This window comes from Paramormyrops kingsleyae, chromosome 1, assembly GCF_048594095.1.
Source record: "Paramormyrops kingsleyae isolate MSU_618 chromosome 1, PKINGS_0.4, whole genome shotgun sequence".
NCBI classification, from domain to species: domain Eukaryota; kingdom Metazoa; phylum Chordata; class Actinopteri; order Osteoglossiformes; family Mormyridae; genus Paramormyrops; species Paramormyrops kingsleyae.
The window spans coordinates 73,038,522-73,050,708 of NC_132797.1; the positions used below are offsets into that span (position 1 = coordinate 73,038,522).

The following is a 12,187-nucleotide window of genomic DNA, read 5'->3' on the forward strand; positions in this document are numbered from 1 at the left end:
CCGTAATCTAAAAGGGAGTGAATAGATTCTCCAAAGTGTTGTTCCTTAAGGCGCGGGGGTGGGGGCGGGGTGGGAGACCCTCATCACGACCCTTGCACTCGCCGCGTGCAACGGCAAATGTATATTAGGCTGCTCTTCGGAGGGGGCTGAAAGACCTCAGGAAATTTCCGAAAGCTTCCGTGAACGACAGAGAGGGATAAGACACAAGTAAATATCAACCCCGCAGCCCCCTCCTCTGGGTCCACATTACTAGTGATGATCAATTTGTACTTCTGTTTGTAAACGAGAGGTTTTGAAAACGTCGAAACGATCCATTTATATTAAATGCTCTTTACTGCATTTAACTAACTATTTTTATATGGCCCTTCCGATAAATCCTAAATCACGTTTTGAAGATAGGCCCAGGGTTTCTTGCAACAATTGGAATAATGACTAAGAATAATTTTGCAACAAACGTTAATTTGGAAGGATTAATACTGTTAGAATGATAAGTAGAATTATTAGCACCGGCATTATTATAAAGTATATTATATATTACTAATATATAGAAATGTCTACATGAATACATAAAAATGTATTATTGTTGTTTGTAATATTATGTAAGAAATATTAATATTTCTAATATACACATTTTGTTCTTGTTAAATGTGCAAATTTCTTAAAATATTATCACATTACAGAAACTGTAAATTTACAAAATATTTGAAAAATTACAAAGCAAATTAATTTTTTTTCTTTACAAAGCCAAAAATGAAAAAAAAAAAAAAACATATTTGCATATTCGAGACATTGGAGCCGTGTAAGCGATTAATCATTCTAACATCCTCTTATTAATCATGCTGCTTGCAAATGGCGCATTAAATGCTAAAATGTATAATTATTAACCAAAATAAATTTCGCGGAAAAGTTATTTGTAATATACTGCATCAGTGTGCCAGCCGTAACGACACTTGATAGTTTTCATATTTTTCAGTAATTTAAGAGAAATTTAAAACAATCAAATCAAATAAAAACGTCACTCAAACCTACTAACTGTACTTAAGATTTTACAATCAGATAACCCGCACCTTAATTCATAATGGTTACTTCCACCAAAGTAATACAATAGATTAAACACAACAGTTAAAATGGGTCGGTCGGAGCACAACTATGATTTATAAATTTAGTTAGATAAATCCATCCAAATCTTATTTGTTATGATTACCTTCAAATCCTTATAGTTTTTGAATGAAATTTTCGGACGTTATCTTTAGATTTTCATTTCATAATTATATTATTAGTTTATTGTTGCAGGTGGTTGTCGTAGTTGTGTTCGGAGTGTTTTTGTTGAATTTTTATGTACTGATGCTGGTTGTATTGTTTTGTTTTTTTTGTTTGGTTTTTTTTTTTTACCAAATATCATCATATATATACATAAAAAGAAAAATTAGTAAAAGTGCGCATTCCACTGATAAGCAATTTACACACTGCACCACCAAACAGATCCTCATCGGTTTCGTTCACTTTAGCCTACTACAGTAGTTAATAGTAGTATAAATATTTCGGTTATAGTGAGCACTGGGAACCACTGGGTGAGCAATAACATACAATTTTCGGTAGTCTATAGGACATCATGGATTATGTGTCTAAAATATGCTCAGTTCTTTACTGCAAACCGGTAAAGTGCACGGCTTGAACACCGACGATTACGTGAGCGTTATGTAGTTAACACAATTACAGAACTAAAATACATCAGACCAGTGTTGTTTCTTTGTTAATTTAGCATCTTTGTGCGTCTAATTAAAACCTATAAATTCTGTTATTGTTATTAAAACGTTAACTGTTGCGTGAGGAAGTAATATTTTGTTTTGCCCTCAATTAGCAGTCGACTGGGGTTTTCAGAATAGGTCAGCTGTGAAATTTGAATTATACGGGGTAAGTGTTACTCAAAAGTTAAAACACATGCACTGCATCGCTGAATGGGTTATAGTGTTTCGAGACCATGACAAAATGTAACAGTTTATGTTATTCATCAATGTATTTTGGCCTATTTGCGTTCTCGTTTTTATTCATTAATTTGACAGATGTACGGCTTGGTCGGCTCCAATTAAATAAATACCAATAGTTTCTGAAAATGCGCGCATTAAAAGATGACTGGGTCGGAGTGAAATATAATTGCTAGTACTAACTTTTTTTAAACTTGGTCAATCATAATTTGAAAGACAAATGTGGCTTTGTGGTTCAGATCTTTGTTCGTTGTGAGATCTTAAATTGGATATACACTTTGGGAACATATAGGTACAAATCGTAGGATACGTATTTTTTACAATGTTGCCTTTTTCCACCGGCTGTTTTATTTGCTTTCGCCTGCGGCGTGTGCGCTAAATCAGCCAGCAAACGGCCGCCGGCTGCGGTCCTGCGGTCGTGCTCGCGTGCAGCCTGCGGGGCGCTGTCTTTCAGCACCACCTCGTGAGCTGGCGCCGCCTCCGCCACCAGTAGACGGCGGTCAAACTCTGCTCTATTCCCGCTGACTGATTTCCCGGGGGTCTCTGATCCAAATGTTCAAATTATGGCCCCGGAACGAATAGCAACGTTTATAAACTTTCATACTGACCTACTGCGGCGGCTGGGTGTTATCTAGTGTTATCTATGGATACCCAATAGTACTAGTGAACCTACTGAAGTGACTGAATACAGTGTTATGAGGGAACATCACTTGTACATAAGCGACTTGCTTTAGGAAAGGAAAGATGAAATACGACCGGCAAAGTACCTCTTACATTTCATCATAAATCTATAGGCCTATCTTAGATAGTCTATATGATAATTACCTAACAAAAAAACAGGTGCACATAAAAACACGGTACATGACGTTAATAGGTGTCTACATATGTCTTTGCAGCACGCAAATAAATAGCAGCCTCCTTGCGATCTTTTGCTAAGCGATTACAGTTTTAGTGTCTCATTCATGGCTTGCCTGTAGTACTGGGATACTGGACAAAAGTGCCTCGGCTGGCACGTGCTGTGGGCGTCAGTCACCTGTTTCTTAGCAACCGTCACAACAAGAGAGCACCTGTGGCTCCCATTTGAAAAAGGCTTTTCACGGATTTAGTTTTTTAAAAGGGCAATGAGGCGAAAGTAATATAAAACTGTGCTTTAAATGCAGAGCGGAGAATTCGGAACCCCTAGGTTTTTGTTTTTTTTACATTCGAAGAGCCCGAAAAGATGGGATAGTTTTAAAACATCTTCCCCATAGCTAAACATCACTTCCAGCATTTTGGAAAGAACATATTACAAGATTAGACTAGCACACTGATATTATTTAGGCAGATTATTTTACCGTTTACGTTTTAAGTATAGAAAAATAAAGTGGAACATCACAGTACATGTAAACCGAAATAAATTCGTATCCTGTGTTCATTAAGAAATCCACGTCATTAGCTCATCAACTCAGAAAAATGTGCTAAATATTATTATTAATATTATTATTATTGCTGTTGTTGCATTTAGGTTAATAATTTAAAAGTATAGCGGTCCATACCCGTATGATGAAGTATACAGGACTGTGAAAAGTAGCCTATGAAAGACGAAGACTATCATTGTCTCGCTTACGTTTGATATTAACAAATGTGACGCTTTACTTGGCCAGAAAATGCTCCTCTAACTGGTTTATTACTATTTACCTTCCGTTAGAGGCGGTGGTGACCCCCTGTTACACCCCGCCTACTAGTTTGTTCTCACCTCTCTACGTCACCTGACCGAACACCATGCAAATCAAATCTTTTCTAAAACGCCATTGGCCGCCTTCAGCTCATTTAATCGCTGTCAGAGCGCATCGTATGGCTGCTGCTCTATTAACTTCCCTACACTGTTAGAGAAAGTAGCTCAAAGACGCTTTTCATCGCTGTGGATCTGAAAAGCAAGTGGAGAGGGGGAAACACTCTGAAAAAAGTCCAACGAAGTATCATTACCGTCCTGGATTACATTGCATTGTGTGACTCGCTTTTTGCCGGAGGTTCGCTCGTTCGCGCCAGCTGAGCCGGACTTTAGCTCAGAAACTGAATGTTCTTCTATATTGGTTAAAAAGTTAAATCCAGCTGAATGTATAGCATGATGATGGAAACGGACCTGCATTCCCCAGGACCCCAAACAAATACGAGTTCGGGGCAGACGGGGCCAAACAATGGAAGCAAATCTAACCAAGACCGGGTGAAGAGACCGATGAACGCGTTTATGGTTTGGTCTCGGGGTCAGCGGAGGAAGATGGCCCAGGAGAATCCCAAAATGCACAACTCCGAAATCAGCAAGAGGCTGGGCGCTGAGTGGAAAGTCATGTCTGAGGCGGAAAAGAGACCCTTTATTGACGAGGCGAAGCGGTTGCGGGCCATGCACATGAAAGAGCATCCGGATTACAAGTACCGACCCAGGAGGAAGACCAAGACCCTTCTGAAAAAAGACAAGTACTCCTTAGCTGGAGGTCTGCTCACCGGAGCTGGCAGTGGCGGTGGAGTTGGTCTAGGCGTCGGGATGAATCCGGCTGGGGTCGGACAGAGGTTAGAGAGTCCTGGGGGTCACGGTGGCGCAGCAAGCGCGGGCTATGCACACATGAACGGCTGGGCAAACGGCGCTTACTCCGGCCAGGTCGCAGCTGCTGCAGCCGCCGCGGCGATGATGCAGGAGGCGCAGCTCGCGTACAGCCAGCACCCGGGCAGCGGGACTCATCACCACCACGCACACCACCATCACCCTCACAACCCTCAGCCTATGCACCGCTACGACATGGCCGCTCTCCAGTATAGCCCCATCTCGAACTCCCAGAGTTACATGAGCGCCTCTCCGTCGGGGTATGGGGGAATTTCCTACGCTCAGCACCAGAACTCGAGTGTGGCTTCCTCGGGGGCTATTGGCACCTTGGGGTCGCTGGTGAAATCGGAGCCAAGCGTGAGCCCTCCTGTTTCCACTCACTCCAGAGCTCCGTGTCCGGGAGACCTGAGGGAAATGATAAGCATGTATTTACCCACGGGCGATCCAGGTGACCCGTCAGTCCAAAGTAGGCTGCATACATTGCCACAGCACTATCAAAGTACCACAGCAGGGGTGAACGGCACAGTTCCGCTGACACATATTTAAGCGTAAACAAAATGAATACAAACTGCAACGAACATACAGAAACTCTTAACCAAATATTTACCTCTTTTTTAGATTGTCACTTAACTACCTTTTGTACAGAATGTTTTGATGTTCATGTAAAATTTAAGTTAAATATGGTTTGGATGCCTTTTAGGAAAAAACGATAAGATATACCACAAGAAGACATGGTTTTGACATCGGCTACTATTCCATCATTTTCTTTATATTAAACCCTTAATTGTTCCATTTTAGTTCATTAACTAATTTAACGTTTTAAACAATTGCGATTTTCCTGTAAATTCAATCTACTGGTTTTGAAGTCATCCCCATTTTCTGTGCAAAATGACTATAGCGTTATTAACAAAAATATAGTAACAATTAAGTTGAACAAACACGAACATGTTTTTAAAGTTTATAGATTTCCCCCATTTGACATTTTCCCAGACGTTTGTAAACATGTGAGTTTCTGTATCTGAATGATTTATTTTTTGTTGTAATATTTCTTGTAAATTGTGAATATTTTGCAATATTCTAGAAGCTGACAAGAGACTAACTGTAAATATTTTACTAAATGCATTTCTCTTAAAGAAAAAAGAAGGAAATCTTGACATTGCGTTGATTTATGAGTTAAATAAATTTTACAGATATGGTGCCCTGGTTCTGGAAAAAAAGTGTCTCAAGTTTCATTACTTGTGTTATTGTGTGTTTCAAATATAGTTAAAACTTATATTTCTAAACTATATTATTATTATTATTATTATTATTATTGTTATTATCAAGGTCATTGATGAAGTATTGTTCAGGTCAGTCGGTAAATAGACTTGTCTTTATCATTTAAAACCCTTTTCTTTGCAAAATAATAAATAAAAATGTTTTCGCTGAGTTAATCACTAAGGACAGGCCCGTTAGATACATTTTTATACATAATAATACGTGCAGAATATGCAAATGAATTTTTTATTTATATTTGGTAAAAAAAAAAAAAAAACCTCTAAATAGCTATTTTAATTTTAGTTAAGTTTTATTTAAAGATAAATAAATTATAACTAATTACACAGAAGCGAAGACAGAAGGGTTTAGTTTGTATCAGCGGGTTAAACGCCCTTTGCCATGTCTAAAAAATAAAATAAAATGCTATGTAAAGTTTAAATCCCAACTGATCGTCCATAAATTCTTCAAGTTCTATCACTATTATATGCAGCCATATTTGTCGCTCGAAGAACTTACGTGAGTATAGTTTTTTCCAGTTCTGTGCGTATTTAGTAAGCAATCTGTAATTTTGCCACAATATATTTGATTGTCAAACGTGGTTATTCAAGTAAAATGGTGAATATTTTCCCATAGAATCTATAATCTAATATCGTCTCTGTCTTTAGTATGAAGGAAACAGACCAGAAGGCGGACTTTAACACCTGTTGAATGGCAGTGTCTGGTTTTCAAAGGGAATTTCTAATGCTTTGATTTTTAATTTTTAAGGGCAGTTTCGGTGTCAGCTATCTCTTCGGAAAGTCGGTTGTGCGCAGTGCTGGAAGTTGACAGTCCGTTACCGTTTCACGGAAGATTTACTACAGTGGCGCTTAAATGCAGCGTGAAGCCAACTCAGAATGCCAAAACCTGTTTTTCTCAATCTATTTCATTAATTTTTTTGCGATTTTATTTTGCGTGCGCATTTTCTTTGTAAACATTTCTGGGTTAATTTAATATAATGCTTCTGCAACTGACAATTGGTATGTCTGTTTTTTCCTGTAAAAACGATAGACTTGCTTATTTATTCCTTTCCCACCGTAAAACTGTTATGTTTCTGACTGCCAGGACTTATTGAAATTGTTGGAAATGTATAATAATTAATTATAACATTAATGTTTTAGTTTTGCATAAGAAAGATGAGTTTAGGAGAGATTTTGGTACCGCGTATAAAATGATATACATTGACAATAGCTACATTAAAAAAAGAGGAGAGAATAAATAATCAGTAACATGCAATTTCAGAGATTTTTTGCTTCGAACCTGCTTAATGATGATGTCTTGCACAGATGCGCTTGTAATAAAAGCTGCATCAACCCTGTTACAATCAGCCTGGAATTTTCACCTAAAATAGGCCTAAACATTTTCTGTTACACATGAAGGTGCTAAAATAAAGCGATAAGTTAGCATTTTTTTTATCTTGTCCTTTAATGTATTGTCATTTTCAATAATTAATTTATACTCATGTCACTGCAAAAAATGATATTTAATCGTCGTCCTGTGAAAATGGCTTACTCTGTTTTCCGTGGGCTGAAATTAAAAAGCGATTCGGTTATTTGCTTGTTTAGGATCCAGGGGTCAAAGTTCAAGCTTCCTTCCTTGATCTTTTAACAAAGAATGTCCATTTAAATGCGGAGTGCTGTAGATGAAAAGAAAATCAGAAATTCATTGGTGGATGGATTCTCGGCTGATGTATTACCCGCCAGATGCAGACACGGGCACACGTTTTAAAACCTTTTCCACTTCAGCTAAATCCGTCTGCATGGGAACCAGGGGATCCTTTGAATTACTTATTCGCTTTGTATCAAATAATGAACTATTTATATGTGGAAAAATACTGAGAACATTATATATGTGAAGACGGACATGTGCAACGTCGGAAGGTTTAATATTCATTCACCGAGACTTTATATAGTTTTTTTTTTGGCGGGGGGTGGATAACGATGCACTGAATTATGAAGCCGTCAAGAAAATTTCGCTAGCCCTCCGTTAGGTGTCAGATGGGATTAAGATGGATGAGAAGAGTAGTAGAGAGTTTTTTGTGTCGCGGAGAATAGGATTAGTCAGCAGAGGGGTTGACCCCAAGGGTCAGCGGCAAGTCAATCTTTTACAATTACCGCCGGAACCGTGACGTCATCCGCTGAAATCTCCGGCAACAAGTGGTTCTGCCTGCGGACCCAAACTCCGGGAATGCGTTTCTCTCAAGTCCTGACTTTCCGTGTGGTAATTCAACATATACAATAAATAGTATAAACTCAATTAAGTTTCCATATTATTATTTGTGCCAATTATCACTCAAAAACGCTTCGCAAATACATACATTAACATATATTATGTATAATAACATATTAACAAGTTCATTGATCATATTTCTATAGTACACAACAGAAATGCGTGTTTGAATTAAATGACAAAATAATATTGTAACCCTGTACTATTTAAATAAGTAAGATCATTTGCCTATGTGACACTAATCCAAAGTTAATAAATTAAATATAATCATATAAATTGACATTTACGATGTTTCATATTTTGGGGGTCGTCTATAGCTACTTTTACAAGTATTGAATGAATTACAGTCCGATGAAATGTTAAGCTTTCTAGATAGTAGGACTGAATGTTGTAAACTATCTACTGTATGACACTGAAAAGGAAAAATTTAAGCCTGTTGCTAAAAATGTGATGGTTCATCTATCTATCTATCTATCTATCTATCTATCTATCTATCTATCTATCTATCTATATGTGTGTGTGTCTGTCTGTCTGTCTGTCTATCTATCAATCTATCAAATATATTTATCTATCTAAATAATCTTTTCATTTCTTTATTTGTTTATATGAAGTATGGATGACTAATAACTCCAGGTGTCAAACTCGAAAGTGTGCACCCTCTGGTTTTAAACTAAGTCACGTTTTATCCACATGTCATCAGTGTCAGTGGTGGCTTATTAGATTTCCCCATAAAACCTTAATGAAATTATTGTACCAAGCAACACACGGTCCTCTTTTGATACACAGTGCTATCTGAAATACAGTCAGCAGATAATAAGGACGCTGCAACGAGATAATCACTTGAATGACGCCTATGCACTTTTCGTCAATGAAGAGAGCGAAGTGGGAACAACCTTAGCAAACAAACTTACTGACATCAGACGCGAAGGGCGAATTGTCCCCTTCAGTATAGTGCAGGTGATCGAAACCACGTTAACAGTAACGCGGAGTTCACTCCAGCCTCGGTACGCATCGGTATAAAATAATTGCTAAACGAGCGGCTATGTGCGGTGTCCTATCTACAGATGCAGAGGCCTGAGGATTTGCATCGAAAAACAAAATGACGCGTAAGTCGTGGCGCATTGCCAAATAAAAAGAAACGTTTATATATATATCACCAAAATAATATATTGCTGTAAAGGTGGGAAGTGGGAGGGGAACCTCTGACCAGTAAATCTCTTCAGGATGTGATACCCTTATCTTGTAGCCACCGATATATTCAGCACCAGGAAGCCGTCGCATTTGGCTCGTATTTGTTATTTGTAAACCCGATCTCTTGCACTTGGTGTCCTAAATGTGGATAATTAGCATCAGTTTATCACGCCTCTGCATATTTTCTCTCCTTTCCAAAAACGCACGCTGCCATTGGACGCCATTCTGTCACAGAAGATTACGGAGACAGATTGCATAGAACGAATGTGCTGAACGAGATTAGAGGGGAATAGAAATAGCAACTGGGCCAATAAATTCCTCGCGAGGGCCTTATCGTGCAATTACACGTTGACATGTTTAACAATCTTCCAGCCTCTTAATCCGCCGCCCTTCCAAGAGCAGAAATGCTGCAACGTACTTTCTGCTGAACGCCCTTACAGTGGAACCCCAAAACGTTGCCGTATATCGTAAATCCCCCCTCCCACCCCGCTCCACCACCACCAAAAATGAACACAAACTTTATTTTGAAAAGTTCTACCTCCTTATGCTTTCCGCATAATTCACCTTCTGCACACTCTCTGCGAGGCCATCATTTAGAAGTATGGTTCATAATAATTACTATTTTTTAAATTGTTAAGACATACTATTGTTTTTAAAATGTTTAACCATTAAACACATACGCTTAACGATATAGACAAGTATTAACATCAAATTTAGACCAGTCGTGAAAATATTCCCGCACCATGAACTCATCATCTGATGTGTTCTACACAGAGAAATATGAACTGAGATTATAATGATCAAGTATGAGCAACAAAATGACCTTGAGTGACGAACAAATAGCAAAAAGTATTTTCCAGGCCTACTCCTCTGTGAGTGATGAGGAACATGTTTTGACTCGATCATCTGTTAGAGTTCGTTTTGACCCCCCCCCCCCCCCTCCACAAACACACACACACGCAGATACACTCCCACCCCCCCCTTGTTCCCGGGGTCTGTGGCTGCGCGGTCTGTGTAGGAGTGATTGTGAGTGACTCTGCTGGAATTTGGCAGAGCCGGGGTTTGGAGAGTCGCCCCACGCTGACTCCCATTCAGCAGGCCGGCTCGCTGTGAGGTTGGGAAGTTTCACTCAGCCGTTCACTCAATGGCTCCACAAAGCTGATTACAAGCCTCAGCGAATTCCTGAAGGGACAGAGCAGCAGTGCAGGTGCAAGGGGGCCTGGGGAAGCCTTCAGAACAGTGACAGGACGGGACGGGCTGGGAAGGGCCTGGACCACACAAAACCGAGCTCCCCGCGGGAACGGACCGCAGTCTTGGGAAAAGATTTAGCAGAATGAGAGTGGAACAGACGCGGTGCACTTTAAAACGAACTCAGACCACGAAATAAACAGCAAATAATGTTGTCAACATAAAACTGAAGGTGAACTGAACATAAACATATTTTATTAACATGACTAACAGCCCAAGCACTGCCACGAAAAGTGAAGTGGATTTCACTCGTAATTTTACACTAGAAAAAGTAGCGCACTTACTAGTTTACGTTACTCTTATGCGTTAACCCGGTGATTCGCGTGTCACAGTCCCTAAAACCTCCTGTATCCAGCTTTTGCGATATGCGGAAAAAATACTCGCCAAATAAAGTTTAGTGAGGTTTACAGATGCACTGGTGTGTCAGGTTAGATACACTGACAGCTATTTAAAGCAGTTTTAGAAACTATGATTGGTATGAAAAAAATTATAATATGGTTTTTGGGGATTAAATATTTTAAGAACAAAATACATTGCCATTTAAAAATAAAGTATAAATAATTTATTTAAAGTGAAAAAATAAATACAACTAGACTAAGTTAAGTTCAAGGTTTTTTCGCCAAATCCCTCCATCAAACTGCAGCAGATAAAGCAATATGTGGACAACAAAACAACAACAACAACAATAATAATAATAATAATACAGTACTATGCTGTTCCATAATTTGGCCAGAAGAATTTTGTCAATTTCTAACTGTCAGTTACTGGGGAGAAACAGAGCATCCCTAGGGACAGGTAACCAGCTTGCCACTGGCCGGCCGATTTCTCATTTCCCACAAGTGAATATTAATCTGAGCTCAGGAACGCATAAAGAATTCATTGTGCTTCGTGTCCCTGTCTGTTTGCCAGGAGACGGGCTATTGCTATAAATTCATAAGGCAATACGCTCTTTCGATTGATCATACATGTCGCCCCCGTCTTTATTTATTTGTCCATTTATTTATTTATTTGTTTGTTTGTTTATTTGTTTTAGCCCGCTCTGTGTATTCAAATTTATGTGCTATTCTGTTTTGTAAACACACAAAACAGTTATAATACTGGAATACCCAAACCACGTTTTTGCTTGCATGCACATTCGAAATGGCCTTAACAAAAACACAAATAACAATTAAAACAACCGCAAACTTTAAATCAACTTTTCAGTAATATATTCTTACATTTCCCGTTATTCGCCGTGCGGTCTCGAGTGCCTGACTTAGGGTAAAAAATGCCAGTCCACTAATTTCTCTTTGTCTGTTTACTAATTCAAGTGAACTTGATATGTCTTCAAAGCTAACAGCGGGTAATTGTCTGTTTTATTCGCTGTGGTCTCAATCACAATCAGTTATCTTAAAACCCCGTGTTCAATACGACCTCCAAGTGAACAGAGAGACAGGACAGAGGTTACGGAAGGTGGGTTCACCGTTATATTGCCCATAAATACTTAATTCATTGGTGTTTAATGCTAGTTGACTGGTGAATTAATTTGCATGAAGTTTTAAAGTGCATGAGGTCACTTTTGCTGGGTTGGTTAACATGCAGGTTAATTCTTATTTGTACACCAGCTATTGATGTTGCTTCATTAGGCCTATTTGAAAGTTTAATTGCTCTGAAATTACTTCTC

At 38.8% G+C, this 12,187-nt stretch overlaps 1 protein-coding gene across 1 annotated transcript; it reads left to right on the top strand.

The window, feature by feature from the left end:
- Positions 1 to 2,490: 2,490 nt before the first annotated feature.
- LOC111847084 (SRY-box transcription factor 1) lies at positions 2,491 to 5,745 on the top strand. The gene has a single exon (XM_023818015.2). The coding sequence runs from the start codon at positions 4,081 to 4,083 to the stop codon at positions 5,107 to 5,109; it is 1,029 nt and encodes a 342-aa protein (XP_023673783.1). The 5' UTR covers positions 2,491 to 4,080; the 3' UTR covers positions 5,110 to 5,745.
- The last annotated feature ends 6,442 nt before the right edge of the window (positions 5,746 to 12,187 follow it).

Coding starts and splice junctions, on each gene's coding strand:
- LOC111847084 (XM_023818015.2), top strand. CDS start 4,081: ATGTATAGCATGATGATGGAAACGGACCTGCATTCCCCAGGACCCCAA.